General features: G+C 37.2%; 1 protein-coding gene across 1 annotated transcript in view; it reads left to right on the top strand.

Annotated features, from left to right (window-relative positions):
* The first annotated feature begins 3,050 nt into the window (after positions 1-3,050).
* LOC126974993 (uncharacterized) overlaps positions 3,051-27,490 on the top strand; it is a 40,225-nt gene continuing 15,785 nt past the window's right edge. The window contains exon 1 of the mRNA XM_050822780.1: positions 3,051-3,288. Coding sequence (XP_050678737.1) covers positions 3,223-3,288 — 66 coding nt within the window. The 5' untranslated portion in view covers positions 3,051-3,222. The remainder of the gene's footprint in view (positions 3,289-27,490) is intronic.

Below are 27,490 nucleotides of genomic sequence, written 5' to 3'. Positions count from 1 at the left end.
ATTAAACATGTTACAAATTTCTTTACCATCTGAGGACGTCGATCCTTTATATTGCATAGTTTGTGGCAGACCCTGATTAGCTAAAATAGATTTAATATAAGACCAAAAAAAGTTTGGATATTTCTTGATATTTTTTTCAGAAAATTCAATATAACAGTTATAACATTCCATTTCTAGTTTGCGAGCTCTTCTTCTTAATAGGGAGTAACTACTATAGTCAAGGGGATTACCATATAGTTTCCATTTTTTGTGTACTTTTCTTTTCTCGTTTAACATTTTTTTTAAGGCATTACTGTGCCATATGGGCATTGAGTTAGAAATACGGTTCTTACGATAAGGAATGAATTTAGAAATTAAATTATTAATTATATTATAAAATTTTAAGACACAGTTTTCTACATCTAATGATTTAAAAAGCAAAAACCAGTCAGTAGCTAATAATTCTTGATTAATTTCATTGTACTTACCCAAATGAAAATTGTGTATGTAACTAGATTTAGCTTTAAAAGGAAAAAGATAATTTAATGTGAGTTCTATATACAGGGATCTGTGATGTACATCTTCATTAGTGAGCGGGTGTTCACATTCCTGAACAGTACAATTTGTGTTACATAATACCAAATCAAGTAATCGGTTGTTAATATTTTTTATTCTATTATATTGTTGCAAATTAGAAAAAGCAAGGAATTCAGAGAAACATTGTATAACTTGGTTACCACTGGGCATTAGTAACAGATTATTACTTTGTAAATCGTGCCACTGTGCATTAGATAAATTAAAATCGCCGGTTACTAAAAACAAATCGTGTGGTCTTTCTATAATTATTTTACCAGTAATTTCAGTAAACGAAATCATAGTGTCTTTATAAGAAGGTCCTTGAGGGATATAGATGCAGGCTATATTTACATAACGCGTCGGCCCACTTTGCGTATCATGTAAAGGAATCGAGATCCACACACAGTTACAAGTAGCAGCTGGCGGGACCGGCCAGTCTCGCTGCACTGGCTGTAAGTCGGCGCGCACGGCTACTGCCACGCCACCACCGCGGGCCGCACCGCTCGCCTCCCACGACCTGTCGCTACGATAAACATAATACCTACGATCGAAATACTCACCGCTATGAAAGTCAGCTGTTAGCCAGGTTTCAGTTATCAAAATTATGTCATAACTATTTATTGATACTTCAGAAATGAATTCATTTGATTTTGTTCTTAAACCCCTAACGTTCTGGTAGTAAATTTGAAATGATTGTTGAGTCAACATTTTATTAGCCTAAATTTAATTAAAATAAATAAATACCCTACCAATATTTGTGTATATTTATCATATTTACCTATACCTCGTATACGTGAATAAAAACTAAGTTTATACATAAGACGTACCTGTTTACCACTACAAGTATATACAATAATAAATTTTAATGCGAAAAAGTTTAATGTGATGTTACTATAATATAATGTAAGGAGAATTAGTCACTTCAGTTTATTTAAATCTTGTTCACTTGTTATACGGAGAGCCTTAGATTTATCATTCTTTCTAATAAATAATTTACAGTCACGAATCCATAAATAAGAGTAGTGTAAATCTTCTTTGATTTTCCTGGCCTGCTTCAGAAGTAACTTATTAGATGGAGTAAGGTGATCTGACACATATAGGTTCACTGTGGGTCCAGGCAAACCTATATCAGCTGTTGTAAGGCCGCGGCGCGCGCGCACCGCTGCTATCAGCGTATCCTTGCGGAGTCTCCTGCTAAACCTGACTATGATCGCGGGGGGACGGCTGCTAGAAGACTGTGTTTGACCTTCACTAATGTTGGGATTCACAAAACGACGAACACGATGGATGTAATCTACATCAGATTCTTGTAATTGAAACGCAACCTTATGACAGATATCACGTACAATAGATAGCAGATTTTCACCATTCGAGACTGGCACTCCTGATATTTCAACATTATTCAATCTCGAGTGTTGATCCTGCTCGTTATTGACACGACGAAGTTCATCAATTGTAATGTTGGCAGAGGTCAAATCCTTTTGTATTATTGTTTCCACTGTAGAAATTCGGCTATCTAAGTTGTTAAAGCGAGCAGCTAGACAAGATAATTGATAGTTAAATTCTTCCACAGCCTTGGTGTTTGAGGTTATATCTGAGCGCATGCTGTTGAGATCTCCACGCATAGCCTTAATTTCATGCAAGACAGTAGTTATGTCCGCCGCGGTGGAAGACATATTGGCATTGCGACATTGTAAACATTTCCATGATGCCTTTTTATCCATTGCCATTTTGCGATAGGTTGTTTCAGCAACGCCTGCGCAGCCGAAATGTAGTTGTCCGTGGCAGTGACTACATAATACGCCGTCATGCACTGTTTCTAAACATTTTGCACACTCCATATTAACTTATAAAAATAAAAGTTACAAACTTAATAGTACACCTTCTTAAGTACTTGCGCACATAGAATTAAGGTTGATAATTATTCGTCGCGGACACTACGTTAACTTGGCGAAAGTGCGAACGTAAACAAACGAACACAGAGACCGCACTCAATGGGCTCGCGACGATGACTGAAATATCGAATATCGATTTCGATATAGGTAGTTCTAGTTTATGGTTTCGGGATCGAAATAGCCGATTCGTGTTTTTTGACAAATTGCTTTTTTTTACGATTAGATTTTTTTTTGACAGAAGCAATGCTTTTTAAATGCGCATGTTCACATGCTTCACCAATTGAAAAAAATTACGGACACGTAATTTTATTTAATGTACTGTATTGTCTTTTATAAATATAATATTATGTTTTGTGTCGAATCGTCATTGACGTATTCCGTGTGAATGCGCCCTTAGCGAGTACTTGCAATTGCATTTTGCTGTGGAATGTAGGTAATGTCGAAAGCTCAACACCGAGCTCAACACAATGTAGTCAATCGCTCCCGGCTGACTCGCAGTCCGCAGAAGCTCGCAGGCGGCGCAGAGCAGCCGGGGGCGGGGGGCGAGGCCGCGCCCCGCGCCCGACGTGCGGTCAGAACTCAGAAGTCCCCCCGCTCCCGTCAGTGTTCAGCACTTTACTTCAGCACGCTGCACGAACATTGAGCAAGTATAACTTATAAGCAGCCGCCAGCAGTGCCTTATGTGAAGCGTTGCGAGTCGTTCGCGTCGCGTTGTGTGTGTTGTGTGTGCTGTGGCCGCGTGCTTCAGTGTCTCCGGCCGCCAGTCACCAGAATGGGGTGCGCGCGGGGCCTTTGCACCGCTGAGAACCTCTTCATATTCATTAACATCGCGTTCGCTGTAAGTACGGGCCCCCGTCACGGGGCAACCGAAATCGGAATGTAAGCTCCCAACCCCCGACACAGCCCATTCCCTCGCTAACAACTGTATTTAAATTTTAAATAAATTTGTTTGAAAAGGAATGCATAACAATACGTATACATATTAATTCATCATTTTAATTAAATGTCTTTCTCGAGTATTTACGGAAGAGTAAAACCTTACTATGTATTCAGAATATTACCTGTCTAGGTTGACACGTTTAATAAGCAAAACATTTATAAAAATATTTAGCTAAGTGATAGATTTTGTGAGTGATAACCTTTATAATATTATCGAACTAAGACTAACCAACTACAGGACTACGCCGAGAAACTGATTCACTGTAAGTACCTTGTAAGTTGTAAGGAATGTGATATCTTACACTTATTGCAAACACAATGCACTTTAGGTGTTATAAGTGATACACATTAGTGTTAACTATATTCTTGTTCTGTTATTTCTATCATGTTGACCAATAACGTCAAAGTCAGATAATTATAATATTATTATTTATTCAAGCAGGTTTATAGCTATTACCACTTATTCATAAAACTGCCTATCTTGAGAAGAATCGATTAGGAATACTCTCTTATACATATATTTTTGCCTAATAACTGCACAGCCTAAATATAAATTTGATACCTATTCATAATATTTTGATACCGACACAACACAGATGTCAGATACCTAAACTTATAGTAATATGATGTGATTGGCAGCGCATTCTGTCTCCAAATGAAAGCCATAAATGAAAAACTGGCTGGTCAGGTAGCAAGGCACCCTCTGCAATATAATTGATATTAAATAAGGGGCAGTAAAAACTTGAAAAGATACCTACTATACCACTTTTTTCTTTCCTAAAAACATATCTACAAGGTATCGGTCATATAGGGTTGCGAACCGTTCTCTATAATCTATAACACTAATTGAGTATGCTAAAATACTCTTAAACACAATGTTTACTATACTAGTGCCAGTCATGTTATATTATGCAAACCCAAAGTCGACTATTTACTGTTAATTTGTTATCAAAAATTACAAAAAATACCATTTTAAAAATATAAAATAATTAATGATACTCTATTTTGGAGGTACTCTTTATAATTACTTTAATTTAAAATCAGAAACGTACTCTATTTCTTCTAATGAAAGTTGTCAACCCTACGGCCTAAGAAAAATATTTTGAGCGCGCATGGCGCGGCCAGTTGCAGTTAGTAAAACATCTTTCCTATCGTAAATTCTTCATTCACCGTTCACGCAGGTTTAGCGCGAGACAAGAATATGAACCAGGCTTGGATCGACATTTTTTGTTCGTAGCTTCACTAAACTTCAAATAAATATTAAAGTTTAAACACATGTAAACGTTTGTGACTTTTTAATAAGTTTTGTGTGCATATTGGATAAGTCTTAAGAATCGGCCAACATCTATTTTTCAACCCCCTAAATGATAAGGGTGACCCACCCCTATTTTTTTTTTTAATTTTTTATTTTAAAATGATTCAGCATTGAAAAATACATACAATTTAAAATTTTCACCTTTTTACGATCAACACCTATTTTTGTGTCGCGATTTTTATATTATTCTGTTCCATCAACAGATTAATTGTGTGAAAAAAATGTATTATACCTAGCTTATAATTACAATTTAATTAATATGTATTTTAATATGCATTAATTTATATATATATTTTATAGGTCTGAGAATCGGTTTAGTATTTTTTTTTATTAATTTATATATGGTAATACAACGTTTGCTGGGTCAACTAGTTTCTGCATAATATTATGATTCTATAATCTATGCGTTGACTCTTTGACTACTATCCCGCGGAATCCCGCCAAGCTGAGAACAAAATATAATACGATCCTATCTACTGAAACGTCCGGGCAACTAGAGCGGCTTCAACATTACCAATTGCCAACGACGATTCAGTTGAATTTTTCACAGCACATCCCAATGAAGAAAATAAACAAATCTATATTGTTTCGTCTTGTCTCAAGGATGACGCAGATATCGAGCGTCAACGTAGGGCTCTTTGTGTGGTAGGCAATATGATTGCGAGAAAGTTTAACCGTTCAGCGCCTGACGTGAGAATTACTCTCTTTAAGTCATTCTGCCAGTCGTTTTACACGTGTCAGCTTTGGACTAATTATTCTAAGAAGTCGCATGATGGCATACGAGTCGCCTACAATAACATTTTTAGGTTCCTCATGGGCCTGAAACCTTGCTGTAGCGCTTCAGAAATGTACGCGAAGACTAGGATTAATTCGTTTAATTCTATCCAGCGTAAAACGCTAATTCTTTTGAATTGCATCGCTCATGTCCAGGGTTGAGACGTGTAATAACGGCATTATAAGAAATCTGTCTGACAGACTGATGCTTTCAGCAATGTATCGACGCTGGGTAAATATTGCAACCTAGTTTCTATTTGTAATTTTTATTTTTGACTTTATTTTAATTACATATTTTATACTATGTCTGTACTATGGATCAAGGGTCTGAATTAAAGTATTATTATTATTATACCTGTCTGGTGCAATGTCTCGGAAAAGAGTAAAACTTGTGTCCATGTCTTTTATAATCATTGTATATAAAAATTAGGTGCTCCACGCTGAGTCGGCGGGCAGAGTAGTGTGTGGTATTGTTTATGGTGACTTGTTATAACCAAAACACATGGTCGGATTTGGACCATGGGAGGGTCCCGTGGGCGGCTCGCACCAATTGGTCCGGCGTCGTACTTGCAGTGATGGATTAACACATAGGCCCGTGAGGCCCGGGCCTAGGGCGGCATGATTTGGGGGGGCGCCAAAATTTTCAGAACGTTAAAATTACAGCCGAAGAAATAAACCAAAAATTTATTTGACGATTGGCTCTGTTTTTTTTTATTTATTTAAAAAATTCTATGGACATAATCTATACTAATATTATAAAGCTGCAGTGTTTGTTTGTTTGTTTGTTTGAACGCGCTAATCTCTGGTACTACTGGTCCGATTTGAATGATTCTTTCAGTGTTGGGTAGTCCATTTATCGAGGAAGGCTATAGGCTGTTTTCTTTTTTTCAAAATTAGGGATCCGTAATAAAATTGCTATTTTGTAACACAAGGTGTAAAATCGAAAACCTATTTTTGCGTGCGCTGCAAAAACTATTGACAATAGAACAAAATGATGTACAGGCTATAATATAGGCAATATTTTATTACTTATAAAACTATCGCGTGAATTATACTTTATTTGGGCAAAACAACGTTTGCCGGGTCAGCTAGTATGTATAAATATAATTGATGTGTAATATAATTTATTTTTTTGTTCACTTTTCAATTTAAGAGTGCATTATTAATATTTTGATGGAATCTAATTATCGAATAAGGTTATTAAAAAGATACAATCAAATTGATAAGTTGTACTTTTCACTTTTGTATCTTTGATGAGATTACTCTTACATATTGGTTTTTATTTCCCGCTTTTTCTTTGAAAATCGAAGAATTTCAAAACAAAAATAGGGAAGTTATAGGCTTCACCTCGATTTTCAAAAATCTTGTTCTCACCGGATCTTCACGTTGGATCAAAAGGGGCGGTATATCAGACAGGGCCTAGGGCGGCAATAAGCATAATCCGCAACTGCGTACTTGGTACGGTCAAGACTGTAGTAATAATCATTTTGTGCCATAGACAATGTGAAAGGCACCGCTTCTCCCCACTTGAGTCGCCTATTTAAAATTACATCTTCATTTCTTCTACTTATAGATTTTGTTGTTACTTTGCCTATGATAGCTAATTTTAACACGCTTTTTATTAGCTCCACCTGCATGTATGTTTGTTTGTAACCGACTCATTTCGGCGCGATTTCGACCCATTTTAAACGGCCAGATTTCGTTCAAACTTCGTAGATTTACCGAGGACCGATGAAAATACATTAATGTGAAAAATTTATTCCATTTTCCAATTTGCAAAATAAAATTTATTTTAATTTATATAATTTCTTCATTTATCGTCGATAAGTCAGGAATTTATGTTCCTTTTAAATTTCAACCGTTATCTTTTCAACCAACCATGTTTATTGGTTTTATTAAACCACTTTTATTATTAATTAACAAGACGTATAATATAAATTTATAATGATGATTTATGAGTACCTAGTTGGAGACTAGGGACTAGAATAAAATATAAGAATAACCTATTTTGCATTAGAATTTGAACCTAGTGTCACCTGCGCGCTCAATTATCTTTATATATATATATTTCTTGTGTGCGTGTGTATGTCACTGAACTCCTCCTAGACGGCTGGACCGATTTTGATGAAACTTTCTGTGTGGCTTCAGGTGGATTCGAGGATGGTTTAGATTCACAATTGAACTACCTCCTAAACGGCTCGACCGAGTTTGATAATTTTTTTTGTGTGTTCCAGTGAATTTGTGATTGGTGTGTCTTTAGGTGGATTCGAGAATGGTTTAGATTCACAATTGAACTACCTCCTAAACGGCTGAACCGATTTTGATGATTTTTTGTGTGTTCCAGTGAATTTGAGATTGGTTTAGATTCTCAATTCCGTGCATATAATATAATTCTCCTGCTCATGTGTATGTTAGTGAAGTCCTCCTAACGGCTGGACCGATATTTCAAATTTAAGACACTAGTCTATATATATAAATATGAATTGCTGTTCGTTAGTCTCGCTAAAAGTCGAGAACGGCTGGACCGATTAAGCTAATTTTGGTCTTGAATTATTTGTGAAAGTCCAGAGAAGGTTTAAAATGTGAATAATTATGAAAATGCTCGGAATTTATTAAAAACGACGATTCTAATTCTTTTCTTTGATGTGTCCATCGTCGTTCAGAAATCAAATTAAAATAATAGTTTAAAAATAATAACTAATTGGAATTTTTATATCTTTCTAACTTTCTCAGGAGGTAAAATATAAACTTAATTTTAGGTAACTAATAGTAGGTAGATTAACTTCAGTTGTTAACTATCTATCAGATTATTTTTATTCAGATTGATAATTCTTAAGTTATGTCACAAATTATGTTTCAGAACGCGAACAACATTATTTGACATTTGATTGACAATATTTCATTCCTTCCGAGCATTTTTTTTAATGTCTTTAATAAAAAAAGAATTTCTTTTGTTTCTTTTAAGTGTATTTCATACAAAATTCGATTCGATTGAGTCGGTACGAAGTCTGCCGGGTCAGCTAGTTAGTAATAATTATGAACAGCCCTGACCCCCGTAGCAGTGTAAATAACCCGGTGTGTGTTGTACTCTGCGGTACAATGTTGGTCAAATATCTACTCAAGTTAACGTGAAGACTGTTTGTTATAAATACATAAATGTAATTCTTTTGTACGTGTGTTGACAGTGAAGTCCTCCTAAACGGCTGGGCCTATTTTAATGAAATTGTCTGTGTGTCTTCAGGTGGATACGAGGATGGTTTAGATTCACAATTGAACTACCTCCAAAATGGCTGGACCTATTTTTATGATTTTTTTTGCGTGTTCAAGTGAATTTGAGATTGGTTTAGATTCTCAATTCAGTCCAAATAAAATTCTCGTGCCTATGTGTATGGTAGTGAACTCCATCTAACAGCTGGACCGATTTTTAAAATTTAAGACGTGTTTACAGAACATCGTCTGTCGGGTCCGCTAGTATATATATATTACTAGCTGACCCAGCAAACGTTGTATTGTCGATATTAAAATCGCGATACAAAAGTAACTGTTGATCGTAGATGGGTGAAAATTTAAAGTTGTATGTATTTTTTAATGCTGACTCATAATCAAACAAATAAAAATGTCAAAAAAATTTAAAAAAAAAAATTTCGTGATGATGAAAAATAGATGTTGTCCGATTCTCAGACCTACCCAATATGCACTCAAAATGAGAATCGATCAAGCCATTTCGGAGGAGTTCAAAGTTTAACACCATTACATGAGAATTTTATATATTAGAATAACGCTCGTTTGTCCTCCTTTTCCATTAAAAAAAAAACATAAAACGCAGTCCATTCGTGTAGACAACATAACTACACCCATATTGTGTGTCTCATGAACTTTAATCTATTGCCGTCAGATAAGTTTATGTCAAAATATATATGTGCTTACTGTTAGATTAAGTATTGGTCTCCGCTGCGCTCCAACTAGATACCGCACTATCTAAAAACAATAGCACTTTTATTACGGCAACTATTAGATGCTTGTGTGCGTGGCATCTCGAGACTCAATGGCATCTTTCGAATTTTGTAACATACGCTTCGTGTTATTTTACATTGAAATTAATAAAATACAAATTACTTACTGATGATATGTGATCCCAGTGTCTTTTTTATTTGTTGTAGTATTATTTTAACATAGTTTTATTACGCAACCCGGCATTTTAATTTCAATTATTAGCAATGTTTAACAGAACATGTGGCACGTCAACGTTACACATTGTTCGAGAATGGCTCGAGTACGCCCTGGGCATAGTATTAGTTGCCGCACTTTGCGATTACGCTTGCGGTATCAAGTTGGAGCGCAGCGGATACCAATCCTTAATCTAAGTATTTACATGAATTTATTGAAGTAGGCGTTACTTTGCGGAAATCCATAATTATCCAAATGATTTGAGTTTTCTTTAGTGTTAATTCTGCCAATATTTGTCTTTAACACGGCACGCGACTCAGAGTCGAGAGAGAGAGACAACACGTCCTGAGGATGCCTCGTGTAGAGGCGAAACACGTGTCGAATTGTTTAAAGATAACACTTGCCGCACATTATAAAACATTTCAATTCGATCATTAATAATAATAATAAATTCTTTATTTCGACCAACAAAGGATCATAATGTGTTAGTAACAAAATACCTTAAAACCTAGTGTTAGTACAAGATATCCTAAAATCTAAACCTTCCTAATCTAGGACAGGACCGACTTGTCAGCACTTGTATCAAACAGCAGTGGTTCAGGTACTGACAATCGAACCTGTGAGAAAATGCCCTCAGAATACCATTGGGGCTAGCCCGGACCATACTCAACAGGGGTCAGGGACGTACACCGCTTACGCATAGTCGCGTAAAAACAATCTACACGTGCCTCAGCAAACATCCCCGCGCTTCAGTATTGTGGCAGCCCCAATAACATTCTGAACGCTAATTCAGGATTCTTGATAAACTCAAAAATTCTGAGCGGCACTACAATTGCGCTCGTCACCTTGAGACATAAGATGTTCAGTCTCATTCAAACACAGTAATGCTTACACATTACTGCTTCAAGGCAGAAATAGGCGTCGTTGTGGTACCCATAATCTAGCCGGCATCCTGTGCAAAGGAACCTCCCACTGGTCCACAAATTATACTGAACACGCAAGGCATTGTACTGCTTCTGCGCATAGTCGACCCACAGACTGCTCGTGTAAATTAAAAACAGAATTAGAATAAAAAAATTAATAACAGACTTACATACAACCTGATAATAATCACAACATTGCTGCTCACACGCCATGCAATTGCCACGACCGTAATGGTCCTCTGTCTCCATCGACATGCCTCTTTCCAATGACGTAGTTCCTGAAAATGGTTCCAAGCTACAACCATCACGTTTTAATTAATTTGTGTTTAAAGTTTAATAAATATTGGTGTATTCCAGACTTGTGGGTTGGGCTACTAAGTCATGATGTAATTTAAAGTGTGACAGTAGCGCTGCCATTTTTTGTCAGTCCGTTGAAATGAAGCACGTGACCAGTTTTGTGTTCTTAACTCAATTTCGACATGATTGTGGTTTGGAACGTTTTTCTGGAAATACGTCCATGATTGTGTGGCTTATTTATCGTGAATATTTTTTTATATAAGGAGGGTAAACGGGCGAGAGGTTCACGTGATGGGAATTAAAAGGCAAACGCCTATGATGGACTTTCGGAGCACGGACATGACAATAAGACACCTGTATGCTATACACAAAGACTTGCTATTTACTAATTTAATACATTTAAACAGAAAATTTCATACTCAAACACTTTTCTTAAAAAATAGGGAAGTAACCAGATATGTGACACGAAGAGTCAGTCCTATTGAGTTGCCAACAGTCCGGACTAAACATGGAAAAAAGACTAAAGCGTTGAGGGAGCTTTTACACCCTACCCTCGGAAAAGGCATTAATATTATGAAAATTGATTCCTTTAGAATTCTTTTTGATGTCAATTTTAATACTACTACTACCGCTTCGGAAACAAATTTGAGAGAGAAGAAGCGTCGCAAGAATCTCTCCCAGAATTTTTTTTTGCGCTCTTTTTAATATAATATACAATATTGTACTGTCATTGTTATATTGCTATAAAATAATCATAATCTAGTAAAATTAGAAATAAGAAATCCCCAAAAATTTACTTATTTTAAGCTATTACTTTCTACCCTTTGTACTCGAGAGTCGTGACTCAAAGATAACACTCTCGATAAGGACGCAATATTTTAGTAACGTCAAGATTTAATCATGAACAGTTTCCCTGGCTATTTATGGCCTCTTTCATGAGTTCATATTTTCCATTAACAAATGCTTGTTGATCCTATTTTTCCTGTCACTTACATCATGTTCAAGGGCACCCCAGGCGACGCATGCTGGACATCAATGAACATTGGAGTGTGAGTGGACCCGCCCACATCATAATACTAAAATAATTATTGATAGAGTCAGAGCGTGTTTGAACAATTTGTATCGGCTTCGTGTTGTGATACACATAATGTGGCCTACAATTATTTCTTTATGAGTCAACATTAGCTTGTCAAGCTGTGGCCATGAGTCTAAACAGGACGATAGATTCAATGTAGGTGTTTCTACTTAATACAATAGTTACCAAGTACATATTATCATCATCATAATCATCATTTCAGCCGAAAGACGTCCACTGCTGGACAAAAGCCTCCCCTAAAGATCGCCATAACGATCGGTCCTGCGCTGCCCTCATCCAATGTATTCCGGCGATCTTGACCAGGGGCTCATCGCTCAAAGGGCAATAGAGAGGGCTATGCTCGGAGTTTCCCTGCGAGATCGGCCCCAGAAATGAGGAGATCCGTAGGAGAACCAAAGTCACGGACATTACGCAGATGGTTGCGAAACTGACGTGGCAGGGGCCAAGGCAGTGCCTACCTCGTTAAGAACCTGAATAATGATAGCTCTAGTGTTAAAATTGTTTTATTTTATTCATTTGCAATACCTACATTTCTGACGATTATATTATTTGGTAGGTGCTTGTAACTAGAATGGCACAAACTAAAATAGGTATTTGGTTGACCTAATGGTCCGGAAACAATATACGAAACACAAACAACTTTAATATTTAGACCCCAAAACATAGCGCTTTCGGACTAAAGCGCATCTACGAGTAGTTAGATGTACAGTGCCAGAAAAACAATGCACGCCCCTGGCAGGGCACATAGTTCCACGGACAGATAGCTGTTGGGTCAGTAAAGTCCTCGAATGGCGACCACGTAACGGAGGGTGTGGTAGTGTTGGTAGGCCCCCAACAAGATCGAACGAAGATCTGGTCAAATACATATTAGGACCATCAAATATACCTGGTCTTTTATGATGGCTCACTACCGGTGGTAGCGGGTACATGACTGTATTTATTTATACAGATCATCTAAATCAGGGTTGTTGTGGATGCAAATATTATAACATCCGCGGATGCCGATGCGGATGGGGATATTTTTAAAGATATTTCAATTTTAATCCATGAATAAATAAAAATCGATTAAATTCTTTATAATTTTGTTTATTAATTAATGGTCATATTTAATTCTTATCTATACTAATATTATAAAGCTGCAGTGTTTGTTTGTTTGTTTGTTTGTTTGAACGCGCTAATCTCTGGTACTACTGGTCCGATTTGAATGATTCTTTCAGTGTTGGGTAGTCCATTTATCGAGGAAGGCAATAGGCTATGTTTTTTTTTCAAAATTAGGGATCCGTAATAAAATTGCTATTTTGTAACACAAGGTGTAAAATCGAAAACCTATTTTTGCGTGCGCTGCAAAAACTAGTGACAATAGAACAAAATGATGTACAGGCTATAATATAGGCAATATTTTATTACTTATAAAACTATCGCGTGAATTATACTTTATATGGCAAAACAACGTTTGCCGGGTCAGCTAGTAGCCTATAAACTTAAAAATAACCTATTCTTAAAAACTCATACTAAACAAATTTTGAGAACAAAACTAAAATAATTTTTGGTCGTACTTAATACTTTTAGCCTATAAAACATTAAAAAATCCTCATCTCCGCATCCGTTCCGCATATGCGGATGCGAATATCCGTAACACCCCCGATCTAAATCATGATATATTTAACAATCAATGAGTTTTAGCTAATAATGGAACAAATACTGACTATTATAGATGTACACATCACACAGTTTGCTTAATTAGTATTTAATTATTTTATTTATTTAAATCCATTAGGAGTGTTAATGATTACGAGATCAATTAAAGTAATTTAAATTTTCAATTAAATTTATAGCATTAAGAAACTAGGCAATTGTTTGGTGACAAGATTATATTTTTTTACTTATTTTCTGAAAGTTGCGGTTTTTGCGACTTTGAAAAAGCGTAACCGTAGCTCATATTATGTATGCCTATATGATATTCCTTCTGTCATAGTATAACTACGACTAAATGTAGCGAAGTAAATACTTTATTTCAAATGTAAATTTTTAACATTTGGTTTTCAGCTCTTCACTCACGAGTCACGACTCGTAAGTACTAAGTACTCCTCGTGTGTCACTTAAGGCCTGGATTCACTTTGATTAGTGCAGGTGATTAGTGATTAGGAGAAAACATGTATGGACAGCGGCTGCATAGTGCAGGTGATTAGTTAGCTGCGTAATAACGTGATTAGAAGCGTGTTCTATTTTTTTGCGAGTGAAGTGCGAGTAGCCATGTCCCACGCGCCCTCCCTTCCCCCTCACTCGCGTCTGGACAGGCAGTTTGTGTTGTAAAACCATAAGCTTGCACCATGAATGGGTCTTCAATTAATCCATTTCCGAACCCATATTTTTCGTCTTGCATGTTCAGCTTTTAAAAGTTCTACGGTTTCAGATACCACCGCGTTTAATACTTCTTTGAGTACATCTTGCAATTGCAAGCGCGCTTCTCTATGTTCGTCCATACTTGCTGATCGACACCTAACAACTGAATTGACTGAACAGAGCCACTAAACAATAATTGGACACTACTTGCACTATACACCTGCGCTAATCATCCTCAATAACTAATCACTTGCACTCGCACTAATCAAAGTGAATACAGGGCTTTAGCCGCTGCTCTCACACACATCAACTAATTATTATCTGCTGTGTAGTTTACACTGTGTGAGTGTGTGTTATATTTCACACAATCATCAGTCTGCTGCCCGGCGTACCTCACCCCTCATCGCCCGGTAACGGACCCGGAGCGCCACTCAATTATTCACGAAACAACTAAACACCAAGGTCGCTTAGAATATCTTTAACTGTATATAGAATTTTTAAAATTATTTACTTGTCACTTTTTTCTGTATTCAAATTTCAAATATACATTCAACCATTTCCATTCCAAGCGGTTTCGATAAAAATATCACATTAAATACTAATTACTACATATAATATAATAGGTTGTTTTAACCAACGAAGAGTACATACGCCTCAGATAGTAATTGCCACCAATGACGGAGGTGTCAGGTATCACATGACGTGATCCGCTGCCAGCCGGCGGCTGAGGAGTACGTTACAAACAGACGATCGAGTCAATCCGGAAGAACAACTTATCACCAACTCAGTTTGATGGCACTTTTATTGAAGAAATATTTTGGTCGAGTAGTGATCCAGTAGGGAATCCATTACATGATGTTAAAACCTCGGCGGGAATACGAAGTTGTCTCACAATGTCAAGAGAGGGAGAGAGTGCAAAATTGTAAGGAAACTGTGTCTTATAAAGCCAATAAAGAGTGTGTGTCTGTAGTAGGTACAATGTAATATGGTCACTCAACAAAACCAGATATGTCACTCAGAATTTTTTTTTTGTTAATTTATTTCTTAATAAATTCAACGCAATCAAAGGTTAAATAAATAATAATAATACTTAAATAGACGTCGCTTCATTGTGTGTCTTCGAGCGCATTTATTACGGGGAGTGTTCCTAAGAGCTGTTTCATCTGATTCCTGCCACCAAATTCCAACTTAGCACGACACGCCACAAATTAGGATATCATCCCCACCATCTGGATGTGTGGCGGTCCTCCACAGTGCGGTTTTCCAGGAGCTTTCTTCCACGCACTACACAGCTGTGGAATGAGCTTCCTTGTGCGGTGTTTCCGAGACGATACGACATGGGTACAAGCGCGTACACCTACCTTAAAGGCTGGCAACGCTCCTGTGATTCATCTGGTGCTGCAAGAGAATGAGGGCGGTGGTGATCACTTAACACCACTTCCTCCAATACCAAAAATAGGTTATTACATTAATGATAAACATTTTGTAAATCTCACGTAAAATTAGAAGAGATGGAGGGAGAGTCGACCAAAAGTGTTTCGACATCTCACCGAGGGATGACCACCTCACAGATACATAGCGGAGAGCATCCTCATTATTGGTTCGAACATTTTGGCTTAAAGGTTGCGCGCTTTTCAAGTTTTTCCGCCGTCATCTCCGGTTTATAAAAATACTCAAAAACTATGATCTCTTTTAGAGGCCAATGTGATAAGAATGACGTACTACAGTACAACAGCGGCCGTGAAGGCTCTATAGACACTCGACACACGACATTGACCAAATTTGATTGAATTAGCTGCTTACTGCCGAACAGTAAGCACTCGGCACTCCGCAAGGTCACGTCCAGGCTAACAGATCCGTGACTTAGATTTAATTAGTGGATCTATTATATCTGTGTGATTGAAATCACCTCGAAGCTGTAACAAAATTTATGAACGATGCGGAACTCGAATCCGCGACCTCTCGCGTTCCGTGCGAGCGCCCTTCCAACTGTCCCGGGATTATATCAACGATACGTCACTCGAAAACTAAGTTTTATTTAGCACTAGCTGGCCCGGCAGACTTCATACTGCCTCAATGGATAAATAAAAGACCTAAACTTTTGTATAAAAACAAACAAAATTAATCCTTTTTTAATTAAAACAAATAAAAAAATGCTCGGTATGAATGAAACTTTATTATTATTTTCGATGTTGCTTACTTACAAAACAGAGTTTTCCTAAAACGCTGTCTTTTTATAAGGTTTCAATTTGATATTGACAGACACACACACTGTTATGATACAGTCTGTTACTTAATTTAAAGCTTTCTGATATACTATGAGGAATTTTTGTTTTATTTTGTGGTGCGGTTAGGTTCAGAAATAATATTTTTTGACAATAAGATTTATCAATCTACATAAAAATAATCTGATAGATAGTTAACAACTGTAGTTAATGTACTAACTATAGTTAGCTAAAATTAAGTTTATTAGTTATTCATTTTACATTATTCTTTCAATTTGATTTCGGAACCATGGAGAACATATCAAAGGAAAAACAAAATTGTTGTTTTTATGTAATTCCGAGCATTTTCATATTTATTGGCCTTTTAAGCCTTCTCTGGACTTCCACAAATAATTCAAGACCTAAATTTACCAAATCGGTCCAGCCGTTCTCGAGTTTTAGCGAGACTAACGAACAGCAATTAATTTTTATATATATAGATAGATTATATTATGTAGGTATACCCTAGGACACAAAAAAGATCGGAGTGTCCTTTAATATTATTTTTTATCGCTACATTGTAAATGTGACTGAATAATATAATATTTATTTTTATCAATTTTTACATACGAGTATATTATGTTATTGTGTAAGTCAATCATAATTACATACCACTATATTATGTAATTTTGTAAGTCAAGAACGTACGAGTTAGTACATCTTGTCTAGGGAGACTGGAGACTGAGCATACGATCATCGTACCAAGTTATGTCACATCACAAATGAAGAAACCCGTCAACCTTTATATACTTCCTTTGGGCATATCATCTCTCACACCCATTATACCTACTATCACACTCAACATTCCACCATGTTCATGGTTCTCTATCTTTACAGTTTACGTCATCGGCATGATATAATAGTATGTTCGGGGAGGGAACCTTCGGGACTCTGGTAGGGCCGGTATCTCCCTGGGACAAAATCTCTTTAAAGACCGCTGACATATTCTGTTTCCCCGGGCCTCGATACTAGTCTATGCTAAACATAACGGCACTAGATCGCTACTTCACATCGGTATTCTAACCCGGACGAGTCTGGTCCGTTGGTGCTGACGCATCCATTAGTCGCCTCTGATGACACCCTTGGGCCTGGGATTCCCCTATTCTTTTTACGCCCCGGGTAAGCACCGGCCATAAATTCTTCATTGACACTGTTGATCGGATTGTCAACTCGGCCTCGTTATTTACAACAGCTGAACTATTAAAACGTTCGTCGTTCATCGGGAACGTGGATTATTTTTTAATCTATTAATCGGATAACGAACGTCCCGCACTGCAATTTGTCACCGCAGTACTCAGAGTAATGGTCTCCAATCAAATGCTATTGCAGCATCAAGAATACTTACTTCAAATCTTTTTGTGCAATAAATAAAGTTGCTTTAAACTCATTTTATTTTCATGAGACGTTAAGAATATAAGGTAATATTTATTCAAACAAAACAAATCTTATAACTATATTTACAATACTATGATTACATAAAATTAAAACTATCACTACGGGGAAACGTTCCAAGAATACTGGCAGCAATTCTACGGTCGATAGCTAGGCTGATCGGTTGAACGAAATAGCTGCCAGCCAGCGCTTGGATTGCCAGTAGCCCTATAGAAGATAGTACTTTGTACAATCTCCGCGCCTCTGAGCCCCACGGGTCAAGTGTCTCGACTATGTTAAGTATTGTTTTAAAAGTTGACATTGTTCTTGTAGGTCTTGCGATATCAATCGTGTATTATTGTTGGAAAGTAATTGTGTAATCACTGAGACCGCCTGTAGCGTATATTCTTGTTTTATCATGCAGTTGCCATCATGGTGCTGGTTAAAATATTCTCCCCTGGCCGCTGTGTGGATAAAATTTGTGGGAGCTCTTGGATCTGCGTGGGAGGTGCACGGCACCACAAGCAGCGCGGCTGATGCTACCTCCGAGCCGTGCTCTTCCTGCACGTGTAGAAATACTTCTTGAGCTAATCGTAGCTTGGAGATCGGTGGACGCGACTCAGCCATAACAACTGTTACGACATCTGCGGACATTGTTTACATATGACAGGGAAGTAACTCTGTTTCATTCGTAATGTGCGTGCATTAGATAGGTACGTTCTCCCGCGCCTAATGCGCTGACGATCGTTTATGACAGAGGTACCGTAATAGGATAATAATTATAATAAAAACAGATTGTTTGTGTAGTACATATTCCTTTTTGAAAGTTTTGGAACAAGCGCTCATTCTTTGTTTTTGTTGAACCGAGGTCCTGGTATCTTTTTAATATTTCACGAACCGTTCCTTGGATTGTACAAGATTGTTGAATCTTGGTTTTAATTTTGACAAAAAACATATCTCCATGGGTTGCTATATCTTTTGTAGTAATATTATACAGCACGAGTCGTCTACAAGCACCAGTAACACTGAATATTAAGGCAACCGGCTAGTGAACAATTCATTCGTTCTAAGAGCATAAGCTAAGGTTTCGCACTTATTTATTGTAGATATTAGCCAAGCGAAACTCTCTAAGAAAAAAGCGATTCACTCTATTGTATGAAACGTGCAGTCATTGATAGATTGACAGATGACGGCTATAATCTTGTACAAACTGGAGACAGACGATATCCACTTCGTTTAAAGCAACTGTTCGCTTTAAAACTTAGCCTGGAAGCTATCACCAGCTGCTAATGCTCGTGACGTCGACCGGTTGGACTCTATACACCACAAACATTTCTGTGCAAGCATGTAGCGTGGTAGAATAGTCAATAGCAGAATATCATGTTGTCCCATCAAAGTTTGAATTAAATCTATTCAGTAGTTGTTATTTTTACCCAGACAGACATGCACACAACAAGTTACTCTTTTAGTTTCGGCTACGTCTAAAGAACATAATTACAGCAATATTATTTAAAATAAATTCAATGTACTGTGTTACAATTGTATTATAGATAATTCCTTATCAGCTCGTTATAAAGTAGGTATACTATTGGAATCGGAGTTTTATTTTTTCATTCGATCCAAGTTGAAATCATTGTTTATTAATTTATAATTCGTTTGCCAGATATTATCTGTTCTTCCAACATTATAACTTCATCGATCAATAAATTTGGCTCTCGTCTGTTACCACCGGCGACCATCGGCCGCTCTCCCCCCATTCTTATGATAGACCATGTGGCAGACGCCAGTCAGCATAATGAGTATATCTTGGTGTGACAGAACCTATCGGCTTCAGAGAGCGTGTGCTGCAGTGTGCCATGTTGGCCTGTAACTCGTCAGTCTCAATAATTATGTTAATTTTCTGCAAAAACAATATTAAAAGACGAACAATGACACCGCACTTAAAGACTTCCTCGTCAAACATATTGTGATGATTGCGGTAACAAAAACCTATCAATAATGTACTTTAACCCGGCCCCCTTCGCCCCGTGCCCCGCGCCGGTGACGTCATCCGTGTCACAATAATATCTTAGTGTTATATCGTAGGTAGGTACGTGTTGTAAGACTGTTTATAGCTTCTGCTTGTTTATCTCTCAGTAATTCGCATCAAGTGTCATGAACCTTGTTGCACACACCGCGCCCCCGCCAAGGCCCCGGCTATTGTGTGCTGCGTCCGTCTCCTAAGCCCTGCTGTGTGCAAGCTACTCGATAACTCTACTGCTATTGAGTCAGATGTGATGAGTCAGGTCGTGAGTCGTACTCCACAACGCAGCCCGTCCAACGTACGTGCGACCGGTTCCCGGACAGACTGGTTTGAAGATCAATGACTTGCATTTAACATGTGTATTGATAAAGTGGAAACAAGTTATTGGATTCGTTGTTTTTACCGTGTATGAATTCCAGAGCGCTATTTACATTGTGGATGCCGGTGTAATGTCTCATACAGCTGTAGTAGGTATGTCCCTGTAACTATAATCAACAACAACAATACTGATATGATATCTTTAATTACTGACAATAAAAACACAATATCATACAAAGTTGTTTAGATTTGAAAGAGCGACATCTTAAGTCAATTTCCTATTAAAAAAATATTGGGGTTGAGCAGGTTATCAACTGTAAAGTAGATCCTGTAGATGAAGCCACAACCTAAGAGTTGTACAAGAGATACAAGATTTATCAACGATGCGTCACTCGAATTTTTGGCTCAGTGGTAAGAGCGCTCGTACGACATGCCACAAGTTAGGATATCATCCCCACCATCTGTATATGTGGTGGTACCTCCACAGTGCGGTTTTCAAGGACCTTTCTTCCACCTACTACAAAGCTATGGATGAACTTCCTTGTGCGGTGTTTCCGAGACGATACGACATGGGCACCTTCAAAAAAAGCGCGTACACCTTCCTTAAAGGCCGGAAACGCTCCTGCGATTCATCTGGTTGCTGTTGCAAGAGAATGTGGGCGGCGGTGATCACTTAGCACCAGGTGACTCGTACGCTCGAAAAAAAAATCGTTTCGCATCGTTCGTAAATTTTATTTTCAAATTTAAATTGTGTAATTAATCCCAGAAGTGAGAGTTATCACTTTACAAAAAAATAACAAATTGTTTACACAATATCATCTTAAAGCAAAGTGGTCTCTGCAATCTGCATAGAAAATAATGAGTGAAGACCTGGCGTCTCAGAGGGCTAGTTCCGATGGGGCTAGAGTCAGGAGTGTCAGGAAACAGGACATTATATAATATTCTCAACAAAACAAAACTTCATATAGGTACCAACAATAAAATTCATATAATAATCCGAAATATCTCTGAATAACGAGGTGCACAAATATTTTGCACGTGTTATATTTCATTCGTTATAAACATGTTGTTTACGTGTTTCCTTTGTCGCACTTAGAGCAAGAGACAACCGCAAAAAAGTTGTTTGTCATCACTACAAAACATAATGCTTGACTGCGTCTGAATGATCGCGATTAACTCAAAAACTACGACACTAATTTTCGTGCTGTTTATACCAATAGATAAAGTGGTTCTCGAGGAAGGTTTTAGTATATAATTTGTTAAGTTATTGTCACGGACTAGTAAAATAAGAAGGACTCCGCGCCGTGATATTAGCAAGTGAAGCACCTTTATGCTAGTGTGTGTGCGGTTACGGGGTTCACCAGTTACACAATTTCTTCTCCCTTAAATAATATTATAATAAATATCCACAAATACTTTTATATTATTGTTTTTACACTTTTTACAACGCACGACGGCATTTCAAAAATATTTTTTTTCGACTCAAACTGATCTGTCACAGTCTCACAGACGATGGCAAATCGATTGTCTTGTAGTAGTGTAAGTGTATGCGTGGGCCTATGTATTTACACGTTTACCGGCTTGTTTTGGTGCCTCACTGTTATGTAAGGTGACACGGAGTCCTTATTTTTTTACTCGTCCGTGGTTATTGTATACATTTTTGTAGGTATATTAACGATATTTGTTGGAGGTGTCGTAATTATGTATGGTGAAATTGTGTATCTTTTATAGTTAGTTCTACGGAAAAGTTCGCTATGGCATATGTCCTTTTTTATGATAATAAGGGACGAGACGAACAGGTCGTTTAGCTGATGGTAATTGAAACGCACTGCCCATTACAATGTAGTGCCGCTCAGGATTCTTGAAAAACATCACCGTGAGACAAGATGTTAAGGCTGGTTTGCCCAGTAATTTCACTAGCTACGGCGCCCTTCAGACCGAAACACAATAATGCTTACACATTACTGCTTGACGGCAGAAATAGGCGCCGTTGTGGTACCCATAATCTAGCCTTTGCACCCTGTGCCAAGGAGCCTCCCACTGGTAAGTTGTATGTCTATCTTTTGAGAATAACATACTATATCCATTTTAATACATTAAAAAATTGGTAATTATAAAGCGGTAATGTATAATCTGTTTAAACAAATACGATATTAATCCTTATCATTTTATTACGACAAACAGCGTCTGTCGGGTCAGCTGTTAATATCATATTGAGTGCGTACTGCGTAGGCATCGCGGACGTGTATCGGTATGCGCAAGTCTAGCTCGCGCCGTGGTTCTGTATCTATTTAAACTTGTAATGTACTGTCCTATCTAAAGAATCCCGCTTTTAATATATTAAAGTTAGCTATTATATTATCTACATTTAATTATTACCATACTAGCTGACCCGGCAAACGTTGTTTTGCCATATAAAGTATAATTCACGTGATAGTTTTATAAGTAATAAAATATTGCCTATATTATAGCCTGTACATCATTTTGTTCTATTGTCAATAGTTTTTGCAGCGCACGCAAAAATAGGTTTTCGATTTTACACCTTGTGTTACAAAATAGCAATTTTATTACGGATCCCTAATTTTGAAAAAAAAAAACATAGCCTATAGCCTTCCTCGATAAATGGACTACCCAACACTTAAAGAATCATTCAAATCGGACCAGTAGTACCACAGATTAGCGCGTTCAAACAAACACTGCAGCTTTATAATATTAGTATAGATTATGTAGGTCGGTCAAATAAAACATTGTCAGTATTCACTAATGTACGTATAGGGACTACGCGCACTTATTCAGCTCTTTTCAGCTTTTTTCCGTAGAAAACAACAATTTTGTATGGAGACGTGTACGCGTCGATTCAACTTTCCGCGTCGATTCTGCTTTCGCGGCAAACCAGCATAAAATGAGAATAAATGTGTTTTTATTATGCGAATGCTATAGAGAGCGTTCGGCGCTGTTTCGCCGCGTACAGCGCTTTTCGCGGTCGAATGCGGCGGAACAGCTCTTTACAGGGATGGTTCGCGACTCCTTGTCGACAAGTTGCGACCTGTATTGTTCCTGCATTGATTTGACGTAATCATTATGCACGCAAAGATTAAAGTGTGCAGACGTGATTTAAAGTTATTATTCTCATTCTTACGGCGCCGTACGCGGCTGATAGAAGCAGTGCTGTATAAGTGTGACCAAAATCGTTCAGCGAAACGCGAATGGAGCTGAATAAGTGCGCGTAGTCCCTTATAACTTCAATTTAACTTCAGAATGGTAACTTTCCTATAGCTTACCGATACCGATGATCGTCATTATTATGTCTGTCTGTCCCGTACTAGTCCTTAGCGCCGATGCCGAAATCTTTGGCGACGGTATGCAGGTAAAAGTTGGTCGGCGGCGGCGTAAAATATGGCGGCCTAAATAACTATATCAAAGTAATCAAAGCTCTACCATAATGTAGTTTGTAACTTTGTATTAGGTACCTACGTTTTTGAAAGCACTTAGAAGCTCAAATTACAGAAAAAAATTTTTAAATTTACTTTGCTCCCAAACAACTTTTAAACAGTAACTACTTTTTGAAGAAGATTGTAACACGCTAACAGTAATAAGCTTTATTTTTTTTTTCATCAACGTAAGTTTATTCTATACATTTTAGTTTTTTTTTGTATACATTTTTCTTATTTTATTAAAACTTCGTCTAAAAAAGACTTGCATACGCAATGTACCATGGTATGCTCATGGTATGTGAACAACAACAAACTGTTCGATTACTGGCAAGCTATTAAGCCGAGAATAGCTCGGCAGCCTTATTGAATCCCCCTGTCTACTACTATGTATGTAGTATTGGTCTATCTAGATTTCATTCTAGATCTCAATCCATAAAGGTCAAAACCCCCACAAGCAGATACTATTTGAGTATTCACATCATCCCTGCAAATATCGATAGTGTACATACCATGAGCTCTCAAGTGTTCGCCAACGACCGATCGCTTAGCGAATCTATTATGTTCCAACAGCGATAAGTTGAAAACAGCTATGCTTAATTCAGGGAATCCGAAATACGACCTAGAAATGCTATAAAATATTCTGTACCGCATGCTTAGGTCATTGCCTTGAACATACTGTCCCAATTTTCAAATTTAATTTATTTGGTATCGTTTAAAGAAGAAATCAAGTTCAAAATCACGCAAAATCGTCAGAAAAATTAATAATTATTATTTCACAATAATGCACAACAACGACCTATGCGTTTATAACAGCCTAACGAAACTATAAGAAAAAAGCGATTCACTCGATTGTATGAAACTCGCATCCATTTTGAAACACCATGAATGACATTAGTGATTTGATTGAGTTGAAAATTGATATTGACATAGGTAATATTAGTTTCTTCTCTGAATGGAATTAAGGATGTACATGGGATGTACATTATAATTAATATAAGATAGTGTAATAATTTGCCTTGATGAGTATTGCCATTAGAACGGTTCTTTTGATGTGTCGTAAATAAATATATTTAAATCCCCTTTTAAAAATATGGTCCGTAGAAAAATACTTTGAAAATGTTGATAAGAATTGAATCATTTCCCTGAATATGAATGCTTCTTAAAATACCTGGTACCAGCTTCGCCGATCTCCTTTAATATTTTCGTTCATTTTGATATAGTTGCTGACAATAATATAAGTTCTTTGATAAGCCGTTATGAGTCTATATTGGTCCTCCCGGCCCTCCCGCCTCCGTGACATAATGTTCCTCGCGACACAGTGACGCCGTTGTTGTAGCCGCTCTGTGTCGAGCGCGATAACCTGTTGTTGACAAGGCGCTCCTTGATTGGGAAGCTCAACTGAGGCTTTGTGCGGGCGAGGTAACGAGGTGATCTCACCGAAGCGAGATCAGATAAGAGATGGTGCAAGATGATGAAACTGTCATCTCAACGTAGCGTCGTGTGTCACGTACGGGAGAGATACTGGCTACAGCTTCGTCCTGCGATGTAAGCCCAACGCGCCCCGCACTACCAGCCGCAAAGCTTGATATCCCTACTTAATGTTATTAAAGTGAATGTAAGTTTGTTTATTACGCTTTTACGCCTGAGCTACTGAATCCATTTTTATGAAATTTTGTACAGCGATAGACTAGACCCTGAAAAAGGACATAGGCTACATTTTAACCCGGAAAAATCCATGGTTCCGGCGGGATCGAAATTCACGTCAATAAGCTAGGTATAGGTTTAGATTCCAATAGCAATCTTCATCGAAATAACATTCATATAATATGTTGGGAACGGGAGCGATAACGGGAACCGGAACTGGAATAGGACATGAGATAATCTTCAATTCCAAACTTGCTTATTATTTTAAAAACCCTTTATCTACGCGGACGAAGTCACGGGCATCAGGTAGTATAAATATAAAACCTGCCGGCGATCACGTGGTTCACACCTACATGTAAGGAAGTAAACTGATTATAATTCTCGCTTCAAAAAATTGCTGACGCATAAACGAATAGCGGAAAACCCTGTTAGAGATTTGTTGATCCGTTATATTAATAAATGAAAATGTGATCATGGATTTGGTAACAGAAATCAGAGACGACAATAATTGCTCTTAGACTTCTGTAGATCAATTCACCTGAAAGTAAAGAATACCTTTTTCAAAAAACGAAAGAACAGGAAATAAATATCACAAGCATATCTATCTGCAAGTGTAAAAATGCTTTTGAAGATGTTGATGTTGTGAATAACCTGAATTTCTTTTCAGATCAACGAATGTTACTATGTAAAATTTAATGAATTTACAAACATTCCTGTTAAATTCAGTAAATTCATATAAAATTTAATTAAATTCAATACCATCTCCATATACAAAAGCATACAGCATTGCGATTCAGAAGGAGTATACCGAAAATTTAAAAAAAATATATATCAGAAACAAACAAAATGAAAACATAATATAAGTAAATACGTACTATGATGAATTTGAAGAAATCAGACAAATCTACCTGAAAACGAGCCAAAACAAAATGAATTTTCGTACAAACTAGAACAACTTATAGAAAAAATAGCAAATTTAAACTTAAAAAAAAAACAGAATAGTTAAGTGGGAAAGTGGTATTTCACCGGCGTGCCAGCCGTGTTCGGTTTTGTCCCTTAGAACCCCATATGGCACTCTCTAAAATCAAAAACATTTGGTGGCTGTATCACTCCCTCGCCAAATTTGGACGCTCAATAAATCGCAAGCGAAGAGACTAAAAGTGACGCAAAGAAATTTGGAAAGAAACTTATTAATTTTTTTTAGTCTAAACTAAAAGGAAAAATAACGAAGAATGAAATACGGAACAAAGTAATTTGTTCCGTATTTCATTCATTAAGTAAGTTAACACTTAAAGACATAATTAGAATCACCACAACCACAAATTGGTACATTAGTTGCCAAAAGAAGAAGAGGGAGACCTCATACTAGATCGAGAGACGATCTAGTAAATTATGAAGGAGTGCTATGGTCCTGCACAGCAAACAGCAACGACGAATACAAGAAGAAGGAAAAGGCCTTTGCCCAGCGGTGGGATGATATATTAAATATTAAAAGTAAATTTATTAGTAATAGCACACAGCTGAAGGGGTGGATACTTTATAGTTTTATATTGTAAAACTGTACACAGACCTTCGTCCCATTAGTATTATACCATGTCCATCTAAAATTATTGAATAGTACACAAGCAATTAATCCATTTTTTGAATTTGAATAATATACTACTGGACAGGCAATCCGGTTTTAGAAAAAAGAGAGGCATTACAATTGTCTTTCTTGATCGTAGATAACATCTGGGAATCGCAGGAAAGGCCACAGTACAGTAGTACTCCTAGATCATTCCTGGGCATTCGACACTGTTAATATTTCATTTTCCAAGTTGACGTACTACTGTTTGAGCCCAGTGACTGTACAATGGTTCAGTAGCTATTTAAATAAAATAACACAAACAGTTACCGTCACTTATGATGATGGTAGTAATAAATTATCGAAAAAGTTATACCCCAGGGATCAATCCTGGGACCTCTGCTTTTATAACATGTAATATAAATAATAGTAATTATCATATTATGTACACTGACGATACCCTAATCCCAATGAATCTTCTAAATTCTGACCTGGCTCGTATTTGTACATGATCAGATCGTAATTTTTTAGCTCTTAATCCTTCCAAAACAAAATTTTTGATCATTCC

The sequence above is a fragment of the Leptidea sinapis genome, chromosome 34, assembly GCF_905404315.1.
Source record: "Leptidea sinapis chromosome 34, ilLepSina1.1, whole genome shotgun sequence".
In the NCBI taxonomy this organism is placed as follows: domain Eukaryota; kingdom Metazoa; phylum Arthropoda; class Insecta; order Lepidoptera; family Pieridae; genus Leptidea; species Leptidea sinapis.
Note: the sequence above shows the minus strand (reverse complement) of the source record. Positions and strands in the feature narration are given on the sequence as shown.